At 50.9% G+C, this 18,634-nt stretch overlaps 1 protein-coding gene across 1 annotated transcript in view; it reads left to right on the top strand.

The window, feature by feature from the left end:
• The window catches only part of LOC119920909 (myosin-7), a 31,692-nt gene extending 26,164 nt beyond the window's left edge, over window positions 1-5,528 (top strand). The window contains exons 36-40 of the mRNA XM_038741144.1: window positions 485-610; window positions 842-1,117; window positions 4,041-4,136; window positions 4,286-4,420; window positions 5,391-5,528. Coding sequence (XP_038597072.1) covers window positions 485-610; window positions 842-1,117; window positions 4,041-4,136; window positions 4,286-4,420; window positions 5,391-5,408 — 651 coding nt within the window. The 3' untranslated portion in view covers window positions 5,409-5,528. The remainder of the gene's footprint in view (window positions 1-484; window positions 611-841; window positions 1,118-4,040; window positions 4,137-4,285; window positions 4,421-5,390) is intronic.
• Window positions 5,529-18,634: the final 13,106 nt, after the last annotated feature.

Below are 18,634 nucleotides of genomic sequence, written 5' to 3'. Positions count from 1 at the left end.
ATAATAATAATAATAATAATAATAATAATAATAATAATAATGGTATTTGTTAAGTGCTTACTATATGCAAAGCACTGTTCTAAGATGCTGGAATAGGATGGGGCTTTAGATGAAGATAACTCAGAAACTTCCAAGTCACATGGAATGGGTCTGGGAAGGAGAATAGCCTTCCCATTACCTGGCTTTAAGGCTAAGGGGAGGATTTGGGGTAGAGAGGATTTGGCTTCCTGCCCCCTGATTAGGCTGTTGCCCTTTCTCTCTAGAGAGATAGGAAGATGCGAGAGGCTAGTGAAAGCAGTGAGTTGGCATCCATGCGATCTGAGATCTAGAGATGAAACCATCCCCAGATCTTCACTCCAGCTCATTCTAACTCTGCCTTTCCCAGGAAAGAGACGGGAGAGGGGTTGGGGTGAGGGGAGAACTGGTGTAGGAAACAGGAATGACCCAAGAGAGACTCAGTGAGCTCCCCTCATCTCCAATCTAGAACACCAGCCTCATCAACCAGAAGAAGAAGATGGAGACCGACCTGTCCCAGCTTCAGACGGAGGTGGAGGAGGCCGTGCAGGAGTGCCGGAACGCCGAGGAGAAGGCCAAGAAAGCCATCACCGACGTGAGTCCCGCCCAGGCGGTCTGCGGGTTCCGGGGAAGATCCGCTCTGCCCAGGAAGCAGAGGCGCTTGGGTTATAGAGGCCTCGTCCCCCACGGTGGCCTCCTCCAGCCCCTCTCCGGAAGCCGAGGGACAGGGGGATTCAGGGAGTGGGGACGGCCCCCAAGCTGGAGTCGGATCTGGCTGTCCCAACCTCCCTCACTGCCCTCTTCTCTCCCCTCCTTCCAACAACAGGCGGCCATGATGGCCGAGGAGCTGAAGAAGGAGCAGGACACGAGTGCCCACCTGGAGCGCATGAAGAAGAACATGGAGCAGACCATCAAGGACCTGCAGCACCGGCTGGATGAGGCCGAGCAGATCGCCCTGAAGGGCGGCAAGAAGCAGCTGCAGAAGCTGGAGGCCCGGGTGAGGGAGCTGGAAAACGAGCTGGAGGCCGAGCAGAAGCGGAACGCCGAATCCGTGAAGGGCATGAGGAAGTGCGAGCGACGCATCAAGGAGCTCACCTACCAGGTGAGGAGATGACGTACAAGCCCTTTGACTGGGCTCTCTCCCAAAGGGACGGCTCCGGGTTAGGCCAGAGCCAGATCCCGACGTTCCCTGGAGACCCTCAGGTTTGGGAGGCTGGGACCACTCTCCTAGATTTACATTTTAGAAGAGAAGGCAGGTGTTCCTTGAGTCCTGGGAAAAAGCCCTGAGACTAGAACTGGTTCCAGATGAGAAACAGACCGGGGAGGGTCAGATTTCAGGACAGACAACAGTGGGAGCTTTTGTTCTAGAGCCAGAAGTTCTGTGATTCGGAACCTAAGGACACCCTCAAGCTTCTACAGCCAGCTTCGGTGGTCCTTCGGGACTCCAATCGGCTGCCTCATCTCTCTCCTGCCTTTTGGGCATCATCAATTGTCTTGTTTTAGCAACTGCTGTGGGCTGAGCCCTGAGTTAGAAGACACAATGCCTGCTTCTTAAGGTGCTTTCAGCATAATGACAACAACAACAACAACAATAATAATAATAATAATTGTCCTTGCTAGTGCTTACTATATGCACTTACCACTCGGGTGGGTGCAAATTAATCGGGTTGGAAACAGTCCCTGTCCCACATGGAGCTCAGAGTCTAAGATTTAATCCCATTTTACAGATGAGGTAAACTGAGGCACAGAGCAGTTAAGCGACTCACCCAAGGTCACACAGCACGCGCGTGCCAGAGCCGGGGTTAGACCTCAGGTCCGACTCCCGGGCTCGTGCTCTTTCCACTATGTCAAGCTGCTTCCACAGGAAAATGCAGCTTATCACCAAAATCACTGGGTCCTGGGGACCCACTTGGGGACTGGGTCCCAGTTGGACCCAGCTGGGAATGCCTGTTGGGGTTCCAGAGAGAAGCTCAGCTTCCTGGGAGGAGGGATTCAAGGAGCTGGAATATTTCTGAGGTTCCTCCGGACCTCTCAGTCAGACCTGGGGAGAACCCGAGGTTCCCTAGGCGGGCACCCATATTACCCACTAGCCCAAACCGGAATAATAATAATAATAATAATAATGGCATTTGTTAAGTGCTTACTATGTGCAAAGCACTGTTCTAAGTGCTGGGGAGGATACAAGGTAATCAGGTTGTCCCACTGGGGGCTCACAGTCTTAATCCCCATTTTACGGATGAGGGAACTGAGGCCCAGAGAAGTTAAGTGACTTGCCTAAAGTCACACAGCTGACAGTTGGTGGAGCCGGGATTTGAAACCACAATAATAATAATAATAATGGCATTTATTAAGCGCTTACTATGTGCAAAGCACTGTTCTAAGTGCTGGGGAGGATACAAGGTGATCAGGTTGTCCCACGTGGGGCTCACAGTCTTAATCCCCATTTTACAGATGAGGGAACTGAGGCCCAGAGAAGTGAAGTGACTTGCCTAAAGTCACACAGCTGACAGTTGGTGGAGCCGGGATTTGAAACCATAATAATAATAATAATAATAATGGCATTTATTAAGCACTTACTATGTGCAAAGCATTGTTCTAAGCGCTGGAGGGGGTGTACAAGGTAATCAGATTGTCCCACGGGGGGGCTCACAGGGTTCAACCCCATTTTACAGATGAGGGAACTGAGGCCCGGAGAAGTGAAGTGACTTGCCCAAAGTCACACAGCTGACAGTTGGCGGAGCTGGGATTTGAAACCGTGACCTCTGATTCCCAAGCCCACGATAATAATAATAATGATGGCATTTGTTAAGCGCTTACTATGTGCAATGCACTGTTCTAAGCGCTGGATCTAGCCACTGAGCCAAGCTGCTTCTCAGGAGTCCTTCACGGGACTCTTTCTAGACTGTGAGCCCACTGTTGGGTAGGGACCGTCTCTATATGCTGCCAACTTGTACTTCTCAAGTGCTTAGTACAGTGCTTTGCACACAGTAAGTGCTCAATAAATATGATTGATTGATTGATTGATTGACTCCGGGTCTCCTGGACCCAACCAGGCTCCGCCTGAACTTTGGGGTCGTCATAGCCACTCCAGGCTATTCATTCATTCATTCAATTGTATTTATTGAGTGCTTACTGTGTGCAGAGCACTGTACTAAGCGCTTGGGAAGTCCAAGTTAGCAACATATAGAGACGGTCCCTACCCAACAGCGGGCCCACAGTCTAGAAGGAAGAGACAGACAACGAAACAAAACATATTAACAAAATAAAATAAATAGAATAAATATGTACAAATAAAATAGAGTAATAAATACATACAAACATATGTACATATATACAGGTGCAACCTCTCCCCCTCCCCATCCCCCCCCGCCTTGCTTCCTTCCCCTCCCCACAGCACCTGTATATATGTAAGCCCGGACTTTGGACTTCTGGTCATGGGTTTGAATTCCGGCTCCGCCACGTCTGCTATGTGACCTCGAGCAAGTCACTTAACTTCTCTGAGCCTCAGTTGCCTCATCTGCAAAATGGGACTTGACTGTGAGACCCACGTGGGACAACCTGATCACATTATATCCCGCCCAGCGCTTAGAACAGTGTTTTGCACATAGTAAGCGCTTAACAAATGCCATCATCATCATCAATCGTATTTATTGAGCGCTTACTGTGTGCAGAGCAAGTACAGGTTGGCAACATATAGAGACAGTCCCTACCCAACAGTGGGCTCACAGTCTAAAATGCCATCATTATTATGTGTCTGAGGCTGGTAGACAGGGGCACGGCTGGCAGTCCCCTCCTCTCCTTCTGGGATCGGAGCCCTCTTTTGTCCCCCTTCCAGGACATATTTCAAGGTCACGGCCAGGGTCCGAGAACCAGGCAAATGTTTCTGTCTAGAGATGGGGCAGCCCGGAAACCAATCCTCACTCTCTTCTGGGTGTATCCAGCTAGCTCTCCTGGGGTGACGAAGGACGGGCAGTGGGGAGGGATGAAGGGTGACCGCGGTGACAGAAAAGGGTGACCCCCTGCAGACGGAGGAGGATCGGAAGAACCTGCTGCGGCTGCAGGACCTGGTGGACAAACTCCAGCTGAAGGTCAAGGCCTACAAGAGGCAGGCGGAGGAGGCGGTGAGTGGCTGCCGGACCCCCGGCCGGGGGAGCCCTGGGAGACGGGCGAGGAGGACTGGCACGCGGCCGGAGGGGCCGCCCCGGGGCAGGGAGCCGGGACCGACTCTCCGGGTCGGCTGAGGGTGACCCCCGGGCTGCCCCTTCCCCAGGAGGAGCAGGCCAACACCAACCTGTCCAAGTTCCGGAAGGTCCAGCACGAGCTGGACGAGGCCGAGGAGCGGGCGGACATCGCCGAGTCGCAGGTCAACAAGCTGCGGGCCAAGAGCCGCGACATCGGTGCCAAGGTGAGGCCGGGCACCAGCCCTTCTCTTCATCTCCCCCCGCACTCCTCCGCGTTCGGGCCGCCGCCAACCCTGGGCTCCCAGAGCCCCTCGGGGTTCATTCAATCGTATTTATTGAGCGCTTACTGTGTGCAGAGCACTGTACTAAGCACTTGGGAAGTACAAGTTCAGCCCCCACAGGCTCCTCCACCCCCATCTTGGGTTCTGTGATGCCAAGCTGACCTGGGCAAACCACCAATCAGCACCCTCGTTCTGGGCACAAATCAGCCCACGGAGAGGGGCACACGGCCCAACACCAGTGTGCCCCTCTACAAGGGCTTCATCCCACCTCCCCTCCCCTTCCTGTGGGATCTACCCACCCTCCCAGCCTCATTCTCCTGAGGTCCAGCCTCTGATTTCCACCCACCCTTCATGCACCCCAGCCCCCCGACCCCAAGGGCAGCTCCCAGCTGATTTTCCCACCCCCGATCCCCCAGGGAGCCCTACACATTAATTCCCAAGATCACCCCAGGACCACCTCACCCTCCTCCAGTGACTGACACCCTATGCTTCCAACTTGTACTTCCCAAGCGCTTAGTACAGTGCCCTGCACACAGTGAGCGCTCAATAAGTAAATACGATTGACTGACTGACTGAATGAATAAATACGATTGAATGAATGACTCCCCACAGCACCTATGTATCTATCTGTGTATATCTGTAATATATTGTTTTATCTATTTGTATTAATGTCTGTCTCCCCCACTAGACCGTGAGCTCGTTGTTGGGTAGGGACTGTCTCTATATGCTTCCAACTTGTACTTCCCAAGCGCTTAGTACAGTGCCCAGCACACAGTAAGCGCTCAATAAATACGATTGAACGAACGAACCCCCTCCACTCGGGATTTCACCCTAACCTCCCCTCCGTCCCGGACCCCCGCCACTTCTCTGCTTCTCACCCTGGGCTGACGCAGGCTTTGTTTTCTCTCCAAAGACTTTGAGTGAGGAGTAGCAGGGACCCGCCTTCCCGCTTCACGTCGGCCGAGGCCAAGGAAGCCACCCTGGCCCCAGCTCCCTGTACAGTAGCCCCCCGACCTCGCAAGTAGAATAAAGAGATTTTCCTAGCTGCTCATCCTGCTTCCAGTTTCCTTTTCTGCGTCGCGGGAAGACGGGGGGATAGAGTCCAAGGCTTGGGTTTGTGTGGGTGTTTCCGTGTGTGTTCCTGTCCGTATGGGTGTCTGTGTACACAGGTGTGCCTGGCTGTGTTGATGAATGTATAGTTGCACATGTTCTTGTGTGTGCGTGTGCAATTGTGTATGTGCATGGAGGTATGGAGGTAAATACGATTGATGATGATGTTGATGGAGGTGTGTGGATTTCTACTTGTGCGTGTAAAAGTGGTCATTCATTCATTCAATCGTATTTATTGAGCGCTTACTGTGTGCAGAGCACTGGACTAAGCGCTTGGGAGGTACAAGTTGGCAACATATAGAGACGGTCCCTACCCAACAGTGGGCTCACAGTCTAGAAGGGGGAGACAGAGAACAAAACAAATTGACAAAATAAGTAGAATAAATATGTACAAGTAAAATAAATAGATAAATAGAGTAATAAATACGTACAAACTTATATACATATATGTGTGAGTGTGTGGAAGTACGTTAGCATGTGTGCGTTTGCATGTGCATAAAATTGTATATAATAATAATAACAATAATAATAATGGTATTTGTTAAGTGCTTACTATGTGCCAAGCACTGTTCTAAGCACTGTGGTAGATACAAGGTAATCAGGTTGTCCCACATGGGGATCATAGTCTTAATCCCCATTTACAGATGAGGGAACTGAGGCACAGAGAGGAGAAGTAACTTGTCCACCGTCACACAGCAGACAAGTGGTGGAGCCGGGATTAGAACCCATGACCTCTGACACCCAAGCCTGGGCTCTTTCCACTAAGCCACACTGCTTCCCAGCACTTAGAACAGTGCTTTGCACATAGTAAGCGCTTAATAAATGCCATTATATTATTATTATATTCTATGTGCACATAGATATGTGTTCTACATATGTGCCTGTGTTTGTACATAGAAGTGTGTACATATGCAGCGTGGCTCAGCGGAAAGAGCCCGGGCTTTGGAGTCAGAGTTCATGGGTTCAAATCCCGGCTCTGCCAATTGTCAGCTGTGTGACTTTGGGCAAATCACTTAACTTCTCTGTGCCTCAATTACCTCATCTGTACAATGGGGATTAAGATTGTGAGCCCCATTTGGGACAACCTGATCACTTTATATCCCCCCAGTGCTTAGAACAGTGCTTTGCACATAGTAAGCACTTAACAGATACTATTATTATTATTATCATTATTATTATTATATGCGTGAGTGTACGAATATGTGGATGCATGTGGATGAATTACATGCATGTGAGTAGATGTGTGAACATTGTGTATGTGTAGGGTCTGTGTGCCGCAGGGAGTCTTGAAGCTCTGAGGACTCTGGGGTCCCAGGACCTCCCACTCCTGCTAGGAAGGAGGTTGTCATTCATTCATTCAATCGCATTTATTGAGCGCTTACTGTGTGCAGAGCACTGTACTAAGTGCCTGGAAAGTACAGAACAGCAATAAAGAGAGACGATCCCTGCCCACAATGGGCTCACTGTCTAGAGACTGTCTAGAAAGTTCCTCTCTCCAGCCATAACAATAATAATAATAATGATGGCATTTGTTAAGTGCTTACTATGTGCCAAGCACTGTTCTAAGCACTGGGGTGACTACAGGGTAATCAGTTTGCCCCACATGGGGCTCACACTTTTAATCCCCATTTTACAGATGAAGGAACTGAGGCACAGAGAAGTTAAGTGGCTTGCTTAAGATCACACAGCAGACAAGTGGCAGAGCCGGGATTAGAACCCACGTCCTCTGACTCCCAAGCCCGGGCTCTTTCCACTAAGCCACGCTGCTTCTCTGAGCCACGAGGTTGTCGGAGAAGAAGGTAGTCAGTCAATCATATTTACCAAGCGCTTACTGTGTGCAGGGTACTGTACTAAGCGCTTGGGAGAGAACAGAGAAGCAAAGTGGCTCAGTGGAAAGAGCCCCCTGTGGGACAACCTGATGGCCTTGTAACCTCCCCAGCGCTTAGAACAGTGCTTTGCACATAGTAAGCGCTTAATAAATGCCATTATCATTATTATTATTAAAGAGCCCGGGCTTTGGAGAGGTCATGGGTTCAAATTCCAGCTCTGCCACTTGTCAGCTGTTTGACTTTGGGCAAGTCACCTCACTTCTCTGGGCCTCAGTGACCTCATCTGTAAAATGGGGATTAAGACTGTGAGCCAACCTGATCACCTTGTAACCTCCACAGCGCTTAGAACAGTGCTTTGCACATAGTAAGCGCTTAATAAATGCTATTATTATTATTATTAAAGAGCCCGGGCTTTGGAGAGTTCATGGGTTCAAATCCCAGCTCTGCCACTTGTCAGCTGTGTGACTTTGGGCAAGTCACTTCACTTCTCTGGGCCTCAGTGACCTCATCTGTAAAATGGGGATTAAGACTGTGAGCCCCTCGTGGGACAACCTGATCACCTTGTAACCTCCCCAGCACTTAGAACAGGGCTTTGCACAGAGTAAGCGCTTAATAAATGCCATTATTATTATTATTATTACAACACAACAATAAACAGACCCATTCCTGGCCAACAAAGAGCTTATAGTCAACTGCCAGCTGACCAGCTGGGGGGCCCAGCCCTACTCTCTCGAGGGGAACTCCGCTTCCCGTGCAGCCCCCCTCCCGGGAGCGGGGACATCCAAGGCAGGAATAGGGGTTCACATCCCCCCATCCCCATCTAGTTGTCCTGCTCCAACTAGATAATTAGCCAGGTCTGATGGGAAGCAGCGTGGCTCAGTGGAAAGAGGCCGGGCTTTGGAGTCAGAGGTCATGGGTTCAAATCCTGGCTCTGCCAATTGTTGGCTGTGTGACTTTGGGCAAGTCACTTCACTTCACTGTGCCTCAGTGACCTCATCTGGAACACGGGGATTAAGATTGTGAGCCCCCCCCGTGGGACAACCTGATCACCTTGTAACCTCCCCAGCGCTTAGAAGGGTGCTTTGCACATAGGAAGCGCTTAATAAATGCCATTATTATTATCCCGGGGTAAGCCTGATTGGCTCCAAAAATGAAGATCCCAGGCTGTCTTGCCCCATCTCGGGCTCTCTGGGCCCTTCAGACCGGGGCTGGGCCTCTTTGGGGGCAACAGTGGGGGAAGGGGGGCCAAACTTTCCAGCTCTGCCACATGTCTGCTGTGACTCAGTAGAAAGAGCCTGGGCTTTGGAGTCAGAGGTCATGGGTTCAAATCCCGGCTCTGCCAACCGTCAGCTGTGTGACTTTGGGCAAGTCACGTAACTTCTCTGTGCCTCAGTTACCTCATCTGTAAAATGGGGCGAAAACCGTGAGCCCCCCGTTGGACAACATGATAATAATAATAATAATGATGGCATTTGTTAAGCGCTTACTATGTGCAAAGCACTGTTCTAAGCGCTGGGGGGGGGGATACAAGGTGATCGAGTTGCCCCACGTGGGGCTCACAGTCCTAATCCCCATTTTTTACAGATGAGGGAACTGAGGCTCAGAGAAGTTAAGTGACTTGCCCAAGATCACACAGCAGACATGTGGTGGAGTCGGGATTCGAACCCATGACCTCTGACTCCAAAGCCCGGGCTCTTTCCGCTGAGCCACGCTGCTTCACGCTGATCACCTTGTAACCTCCCCAGAGCTTAGAACAGTGCTTTGCACATCCGTTGTTGGGTAGGGACCGTCTCTATATGTTGCCAACTTGTACTTCCCAAGCGCTTAGTACAGTGCTCTACACACAGTAAGCGCTCAATAAATACGATTGAATGAATGAATGAATGCTGTGTGACCTTGGGCAAGTCACTGAGAAGGGCCTCGGTTACCTCATCCATAAAATGAAGATAAGAGTGTGAGCCCCATGTGGGACAGGGACCGTGCCCAACCTGATTAACTTGTAATAACCTAAGTAGAGTGCTTGGCGCAGAGTAAGTGCTTAACAAGAGAAGCAGCATGGCTCAGTGGAAAGAGCCCGGGCTTGGGAGTCAGAGGCCATGGATTCAAATCCCAGCTCCGCCAATTGTCAGCTGGGTGACTTTGGGCAAGTCACTTCACTTCTCTGGGCCTCAGTTACCTCATCTGTAAAATGGGGATTAATACTGTGAGCCCTACGTGGGACAAGCTGATCACCTAGTAACCTCCCCAGCGCTTAGAATAATAATAATAATTGGCATTTGTTAAGCGCTTACTATGTGCAAAGTACTGTTCTAAGCGCTGGAACAGCGCTTTGCACATAGTAAGCGCTTAATAAATGCCATTTTTTTTAAAAGTACCATAATTATTAATTATTATTATTATTATTATTATTAGAGCCTGGAGGGTCTCTGGGAAGGGCAGATAGGGGCCGGGATCCTGTGGTTCCTTGCAGAGACACCCCCTCTTGCCCCAACCACCTCTCCTTCCTCCCTCCAGGGACCCCCCCTACCTCCTCTGTCCCCCACATCACTGAAGGGAAGGATATCTCTCTTTCCTTCTCTCTTATCTTCCCTCTCTCCTTATCCTGCTCCTGCCTCTCCTTCCGATAATAACTATGGCAATCGTTAAGTGCTGACTCTGTGCCAAGCACTGTACTAAGCCCCGAAGGCCACCCCCAGCCTCCCCACCCTCGAGGGGTAGTTCCAGGATTAGAGGAAAGCTGGAAGTGGGAGAGAGAAGGGGGAAGAAGCAGGAGAGAGAGAGCCTACAAACAGAAGAGAACCAATTTGTTGCCAATTTGTACTTCCCAAGTGCTTAGTACAGTGCTCTGCACACAGTAAGCGCTCAATAAATACGATTGATGATGACGAGAACCGCGTTCAACGCCTGTTATCCCTCTTCCTTTTTTTTTTTTAATGTCATTTATTAAGCGCTTACGATGTGCAAAGCTTCAGACTGTGAACCCCATGCGGGACAGGGACTGTGACCGACCTGCTGACTCGGTGCTTAGAACGGTGCTTAACAAATACAATAATAAGAATAGCATTAATGATGATGACGATAATGAGCTACAAAGAAGCAGAGGCAGAAAGGCAGAAGCAATAACAGCAATAACAATAGAGAAGCAGCGTGGTTCAGTGGAAAGAGCCCGGGCTTTGGGTCAGAGGTCATGGGTTCGAATCCCTGCTCCGCCACATGTCTGCTGTGTGACCTTGGGCAAGTCACTTAACTTCTCTGAGCCTCAGTTACCTCATCTGTAAAATGGGGATTAAGACTGTGAGCCCCACGTGGGACAACCTGATCACTTTGTATCCCCTCAAGCGTTTAGAACAGTGCTTTGCACATAGTAAGCGCTTAACAAATGCCAACATTATTATTATTATTATTATTATTCACAACCAAGAAACTCTGACTCTACAATGACACCTGCCCCTAAGCCCCAGCACTGTGGAGTGAAGGGGCTTTGAGCCCCTTTCTGAAAAGTGAGTTAGATCAGTACAGTCACTACATTACCTAGGGCAGAGCATGGCACGTAGTAAACACTTAGCAAATAGTATTACCATTATCGTTAATTTCCTGCCACTGTGGAGATCTATCTCCCACCAGGGCTTGTCTGTGTCTTCTGTTATAATAATAATAATAATAACGACATTTGTTAGGTGCTTACTATGTGCCGAGCACTGTTCTAAGCGCCGGGGGAGATACAAGGTGATCAGGTTGTCCCACGTGGGGCTCACAGTCTTAATCCCCATTTTACAGATGAGGGAACTGAGGCCCAGAGAAGTGAAGTGACTTGCCCAAAGTCAAACAGCTGACAAGCGGTGGAGCCAGGATTTGAACCCATGACCTCTGACTCCCAAGCCCGGGCTCTTTCCACTGAGCCACCCTGCTTCTCTGAGGGCTTCTGTTGCTTAGCCCTTGCTGTGGTGAAGGGACCCCAGGCCCCAGCAATAGCAGAAAAGTGCTGCAATACAAGATCCAGTGGCCTAATGGAAAGAGCTTAGGCCTGCGAGTCACAAGACCTGGGTTCTAATCCCACTCTGCCATATACTTACTGTGTGACCTTGGGTAAGTCCCTTCATTTCTCTGAGCCTCAGTTCCCTCATCTGCAAAATGGGGATTCAATACATGCTGTCCCTCCTACTTAGGCTGTGAGCCCCGTGTGGGACCTGATGATCTTGTATCTACCCCAGCGCTTAGTACAGTGCTTGACACACAGTAAGAGAGCTCCTTAGTCACTCAGCCTTTGCAGGACAGGGTTCTACTTGCTATCTTCTCACCTTATTTTTAAAACTCTAATAATAATAATTATGGTGTGTGTTAAGCGCTTGCTAAGTGCCAAGCAATGTTCTAAGCGCTGGGGTAGATAGAAGATAATAAGGTTGGACACAGTCCCTGTCCCACGAGGGGCTTACTTACAGTCACAATCCCCATTTTACAGATGAGGAAACTCTTAAGACACAGAGAATTTAAAAGACTTGTCCCAGAGCCGGGATTAGAACCCATGGCCTTTTGATTCCCGGGCCCATGCTCTAGCCACTGTGCTGTGCTGCTTCTCGGTAGGGAGAACGGGAATTTGTGGCAACTTGGAAGGGGATTGAGAATGACTGGAAGACGGGAGGCTAAGGGGTTCCTCAGATCACAGTCTCGGGGTCCTTCAGAGAGAAGCAGCGTGGCTCAGTGGAAAGAGTCCGGGCTTTGGAGTCCGAGGTCATGGGTTCAAATCCCAGCTCCTCCAATTGTCAGTTGTGTGACTTTGGGCAAGTCACTTAACTTCTCCGTGCCTCAGTTACCTCATCTGTAAAATGAGGATTAAGACTGTGAGCACCCCCTTGAATAACCTGATCACCTTGTAACCTCCCCAGAGCTTAGAACAGTGCTCTGCACATAGTAAGCTCTCAATAAATACGATTGATGATGATGATGCTTTGCACATAGTAAGCACTTAATAAATGCCATCATCATCATCAACAACAAATACCACAATTACTACTATTCATTCATTCAATCAGTTGTATTTATTGAGTGCAGAGTACTGTACTAAGCACTTGGGAAGTACAAGTCGGCAACATATAGAGACGGTCCCAACAACAGGCTCACAGTCTAGAACGGGGAGACAGACAACAAAACAAAACATGTGGACAGGTGTCAAAATTGTCAGAACAAATATTATAAGGTGGGCTCAGCCCTCGCCTCTCGTGATTCTGCCCTCACTCCCTACCCACCTAAAACAGTAACGTTTCCGAACCGCAGCGGTAGCTATGAAGAGAGATCCCTCCCCAATCTCCCCTCATCCGGTGGCTTCTCACTTTTCCTACCTGGGTCTCTTCTTCTGTCCCCCGCTTCCCAGATTCTCTCACCTGGACTGTCTCTCTTCTCAGACAGCATCATCATCTCCCCGAGCCTGGTCCTGACTGTCTTTAGGGAGAGAAAAATAGAGGGATGGAAGAAGAGAGAGAGACACAGAGCAAGACAGATGGGGTGAGGAGGCAGAGGGACAGAGACAGAGAGGAAGAGATGGAGGAAGAGGGGAGGTGGTAAGAGAGGGACCTAGGGGTGTCGGACTGGGAACGGATGAATGAAAGGGATTCAGAGGAGAAGAGGAGAGAGGAGGATGGAGGAGAGGCAGGATCCGGAGGGTCAGTTGATAAAAGTGAAGGAAAATTCATGGGAGAAGGAGGGTCAGGTGCAGGAATGCAGACAGTGTGGGAGGGGAATGGGGAGAGAGGAAGGAAAGAGGGTGGGAGTGGGGGAGAAAGGCGGGAAGGAAAGGAGAGTGGGGATGGGGTCCGGATGTGATCTGGGCTGGTCCTTGCTGGGGGACACTGGTGGTTGATGCCCCGGGTCAGCCAGGACAGAGGGCAGGAAAGGCAGAGACGAACCGCCAAAGAGAGATGGGGAGACAAGGGCGAGGAGCCGGAGAGAGAAAAAGATCATCTCCCTTCCCTTGGCCAGCGTCCTGGGGATGACTCCCTCCATCTGGAGTGGACGTGGAAAAGGGCTGAGGGGAGCCGAAGGGAAGCAGACTGGTGGGGGAAGGGGGCTTCTCGGTAGGATTAACCCCTTCTAATCCTCCCCCCTTCCCCCCAAATCACACACCACACACACATATACACACATTCCACATGCCCCCGACCATGCCCCTCCTCCCCGCCGTACAGCTGTAAGCTCACTGTGGGCAGGGAATGTGTCTGTTTATTGTCATATTGTACTCTCCCAAGCGCTTAGTACAGTGCTCTGCCCCCAGTAAGCGCTCAATAAATGCAACTGAGTGACTCCCAGTAGGGGCCTCCTGGGCTGACCCAGGCTGTCCCGGCCTGACTTTGAAGGACTGGGCCCCACCAGACCCTGGAAGGCCATGGCCCGGGGAAGCAGTGACGCACTTGGCGCCCATCCAGCCCCCGACCCTCGACCCCTATCACAGAGGCCCAGGGCATCTGGAAAAGGGGGTCAGCTGCCCCCCCAAAAAGGAGGGTCCAAGAAAGGGGAATCCTGGAGGATGAGGAGCCGTCTGTATGACAGCACCCCCAACTCAGGGGGCTGTCCCTCGCCCCCCATCTCCAGGCTGTAAGAAGAGAGAGGGGTGGGGGAGGAGGGGATGCCTGGCTTTGTTCCCTGGACACAATGTCCACTTAGTCACAACAGAGGCCAACACCTGCGTCCCCCCGGCGAGGCGCCACATTCCCCGGGGGGGGGAGGCAAAATCTTCCATGCATTGGGGTAAGCGTAGGAGGCACCAAAGGTCCCCCCACCCCGGGATAGAGCCCCCTCCCCACCTCCGGACCCTCAACCGCCCGGGAATGCAGAGAGCATGGCCCTACCCGGGTTGCTACAGGGTGCTAATCCTCAATCCCTCCGGGCCCTGCCAACACCTGTACCCGCCAGCTGGGAGTCGAGAGAGGCCCCCCACCCCCATGTCCCACCACCCCGAATTCTTCCTCCCTCGCAGCCGAGGGGCTGGGTCTGAGCGCTTTGTGGTGTCTGTGCTTGTGTGGGTAAACTGTTGGGTGAAGGAGTGTCTCCCTGTGGGAGTGAAATAGGGTGCGGGCCTGTGAGCATGTGTTGTGTGTGTGTGTGTGTGTGTGTGTGTGTGTGTGTGTGTGTGTCCGTATGGGAGTGAATCAGGGGGTATGCCTGTGAGTGGGTATAGTAGTGTGTATGTGCGTGTGTGTGTGTGAGAAACACTGGAACACTGTGGGTGTGTGTGTGTGTGTTTGGATCTCCCTATGGGAGTGAATCAGGGGGTGTGTGACTGTGAACGTGGGTGTGTGGTTCAGCGGAAAGAGCCCGGGCTTTGGAGTCAGAGGTCATGGGTTCAAATCCCAGCTCTGCCAATTGTCAACTGGGTGACTTTGGGCAAGTCACTTCAATCAATCAATCAATCATATTTATTGAGCGCTTACTGTGTGCAGAGCACTGTACTAAGCGCTTGGGAAGTACAAGTTGGCAACATATAGAGACGGTTCCTACCCAACAGTGGGCTCACAGTCTAGAAGTCACTAGAAGAAGTCACTTCTCTGGGCCTCAGTTCCCTCAACTGGAAAATGGGGGTGAAGACTGTGAGCCCCCCATGGGACAACTGGATCACCTTGTAACCTCCCCAGTGCTAAGAACAGTGCTTTGCACTTAATAAGCGCTTAATAGATGCCATCATTATTACTATTATTATTATCTCTCTGTGGGAGTGAATTGGGGGCATGCCTGTGAGTGGGTGTAGCACTGTGTGCGTGTGTGTATGGTGCGTGTGAACACTGGGTGTATATGTGGGTCTCCCTATGGGAGTGAATCAGGGAGTGTGTCTCTGAGCGTGTGTGTAACAGTGTGTGAAACACTGTGTGCGTGTGTGTCTCATTCATTCACGCATTCAATCATATTTATTGAGAGCTTACTATGTGCAGAACACTGTACTAAGCGCTTGGAAAGTACAATTCAGCAACAGATAGAGACAATCCCTACCCAACAACCGGCTGGGACTGAATCGGGTGGTGTGTCTCTGAGTGTGTGTAACACTGTACGTGTGTGTGTGTGAAAAGCTGGGAGTGTGTGTTTCTTCCTATGGGAATGGATCAATGGGTGTGCCTGTGAACGTGTGTTTAACATAGCGTGAATGAGTGTGTGTATCTGTGAAAAACCAAGTGTATATACATGTCTCCCTATGGGAGGGGATCAGTTGGTGTACCTGTGAGCATATGTATGGTGGGGGGGGGGGTCTGTGCAAGACAGTGTGTGTGTGAAATATTGTATGTATGTATGTCCATCTCTCTATGGGAGTGAATCAGTGGGTGCACCTGTGTGTGTAACACTGTGCATGCGTGTGTGTGTGTGATTGTATGTGATAATCAATTTCAGGGGCAGGGGCGGGGAAGAGTATTGTCTTGTTGTATTTGATCCTCTTCCTGCAAACCCTAGTTCTCTCAGGTCCAGAATGATGGGTCAGCGCTAACCCCAAAATTCACCTCCCTCAGTCCCGGGGGTGCCACCAGAGTCTCCTCTAATGAAGGGTTCCCCCTCCCTTCCCCCCAACCCTGAAGCCCCAGGCAGAAAGTTTCAGGTGACAGAGAGGATAGGGGAAACTGAGGCACAGAAACAAAACAGGGACCCCTCTTAACAAAGGATCCTGACTCCAGGCCCCCATCCTATACCAAGACAGAGGTGGGGTCACTGGCTACCCTCACCCCAAAGCCAGAGCTGTGAAGGGAGGTCTGGGGGGGCCTTGGGGGAAGGATTAGGGGAGACTGAGCCGCAGAAGAAGGCTACACCCTCTGATTGTGCTCCATTCACTCTTTGGGTTAAAAATAACCAGGGGTTGGGGGGAAGGGGCAGTGGGCAGTTGGGGGGGGGGGGTGTTGAGAGACGGCCGCTGTCTTCTACTATCATTTCATCGGCCCCTTGGAGGGGAGGAATGCACCCAAGGCCTAAAAAAAGGCTCCAGTGTCAAGGGGGCTGGGGCTGGGCACCTTTCATGGGCAAATCTGGGGCCCCCCACTCCTGCCATCACCTCGAGGGCCTGAAGGGAGAGAGGGAGGAGCCTGAAGGGCAGGGGGGAGCAGGGAAGGGGGGTGCCGAGAAGGGAGCTGGGCTCCTAATTTGGACAGAGAGCAGCTGGAATATAAAGACCCCCGGGGAACTTTCCAGGGAAGACTTGATCTGCTGCGGGCTCACCTCCCCTGAATCTAGGTAAGGGGCTGGAGGGTGGCACGGTAGGGAGGGCACCAGAGGACACCAACTAGATGCCAGCAGGCCACCCGGGCCCTGTGGAAGAGCTGGGCATCTGGGACATAGGGACTCAGGCTGGTTGGGGCAAGGAAGAGAGCTCCAGGGATGGAGGTGATGGGGCTCAGTGCTCAGGGAAGGGGGTCTAATCCCAGTTCCACCACTTATCTGCTGTGTGACCTTGGGCAGATCATTTTGCTTCTCTGAGCCTCAGTTACCTCATGTTTAAAATGGGGATTAAGACTGTGAGCCCCATGTGGGAACAGGGACCGCGTCCATCCCAATTTGTTTGTATCCACCCCAGCGCTTAGTACAGTGCCTGGCACATAGTGAGTGCTTAACAAGTACCACAGTTATCCCCATAAAGGCTCCAGCCCTTCCCAGGACTCCTCCCGCTCCACCCTGCAAGATCCACCAACGCCCTGAGGGTTGGCAGATGGCTGAGGAGGGATGATGAGTGTGTCTTATTTGGGGGGAAAAGGTTAAAGAATCATGGAAACAAATGTATTTTCTCCTTTAACGTCTCTCCGTTTGCCTTTCTCCATCCTTGTCTCTTCTCATCCTTGTATCTCTCCTGCTCCTCCTCCATCTCCGCATCACGTTGCTCACTTTCCCTCCTGCTGTTTTTTTTTCTTTTATTTCTCTCACTCTGTCTCCTTGTCTCCTCTTCTCTCTGACCCTATCTCTGGCCCCACTTTTCGGCCATTAATTTTTCTGTCTCCCTATCTCTCACTGCCTCTCTGACTGGAATTTCTGTTTCCCCTCTCTTTCCACCTCTCCATCTCTCGCTTGTTTCTGTCTCGGTCTTTTCTCTTCCTCTGTTTCTCTCCATCGCTTTCATCTCCATCTCCCTTTCATCCCCCTTGTTCTCTGCATGTCCCTCTGTGGCTATTCTGTGGTGCTCTCTCTCTCCCTCTCCCTTCTCTTTCTTTCCCTCCTGTTCTCCCCAGCACAGGACCCTTTCAGACTTGTGTGAAGAATCAACCAGGTAAAATCGCCTCTCCATCTCCCTTTCATCCCCTTTGGTCTCTGCATGTCCCTCCGTGGCTATTCTGTGGTGCTCTCTCTCTCTCTCTCTCTCCCTCTCTCTTTCTTTTCCTCCTGTTCTCCCCAGCATAAGACCCTTTCACACTTGTGTGAAGAATCAACCAGGTAAAATCACCTCTCTCTTTGTTCCCCTTCCCCTCCTCAATCTCCCCACCACCTCCCATCAATCCCCTTTTGTTCCTTCCCACTCTGAGTCACCGCAACCTGGTTCCCTCGTTCACCCCCAGAATCAGGGATCGGTGGGGTGCACTGAGGTTAGGGGGGCAGTCCTCTCAACCAATCAATCAATCGTATTTATTGAGCTCTTACCGTGTGCAGAGCACTGTATTAAACGCTTACAATAGAGTAATTTAACAGTCCTGCCCACAGTGAGCTGACGGTCTAGAGGGGGAGGCAGACATTAATATAAAAAAATAGATTATAGATATGGACATAAGTGCTATGGGGCTGAGAGAGTGGTGAATAAAGGGAGCAAATCAGGGCAAAGCAGAAGGGAGTGAGAGAAGAGGAAATGAGGGCTTAGTCAGGGAAGGCCTCTAGGAGAGATGAGCCTTCAATAAAGCTTCAAAGGTCTGTAATTAATTAATGGTAACTGTCTTTGGGAAATGAAAAGGAAGGAGATTCCGGCCAGAGGCAGGGTGCCCTAGAGAAGAAGCATAACCTAGTGGAAAGAGCCTGGAGCTGGGAGTCAGAGATCCGGGTTCTAATGCCGGCTCAACCATTTGTCTGCCGTGTGACCTTGGCCAAGTCACTTAACGTCTCTGGACCTCAGTTTCCTCATTTGGAAAAAGGGGAATTCAGTACCCATTTTCCCTCCTTCTTACACTGCGAACAGGGAACAAGGGATGTGCCCTACCTGAATACCCTATATTTTATCCCAGCAGTTAGTACAGTGCTGAAGAAATATCCCAATTGCTACTATTGTTATTTTATGACTATT

Source organism: Tachyglossus aculeatus (genome assembly GCF_015852505.1).
Source record: "Tachyglossus aculeatus isolate mTacAcu1 chromosome 12 unlocalized genomic scaffold, mTacAcu1.pri SUPER_6_unloc_1, whole genome shotgun sequence".
Classification (NCBI taxonomy): domain Eukaryota; kingdom Metazoa; phylum Chordata; class Mammalia; order Monotremata; family Tachyglossidae; genus Tachyglossus; species Tachyglossus aculeatus.
Note: the sequence above shows the minus strand (reverse complement) of the source record. Positions and strands in the feature narration are given on the sequence as shown.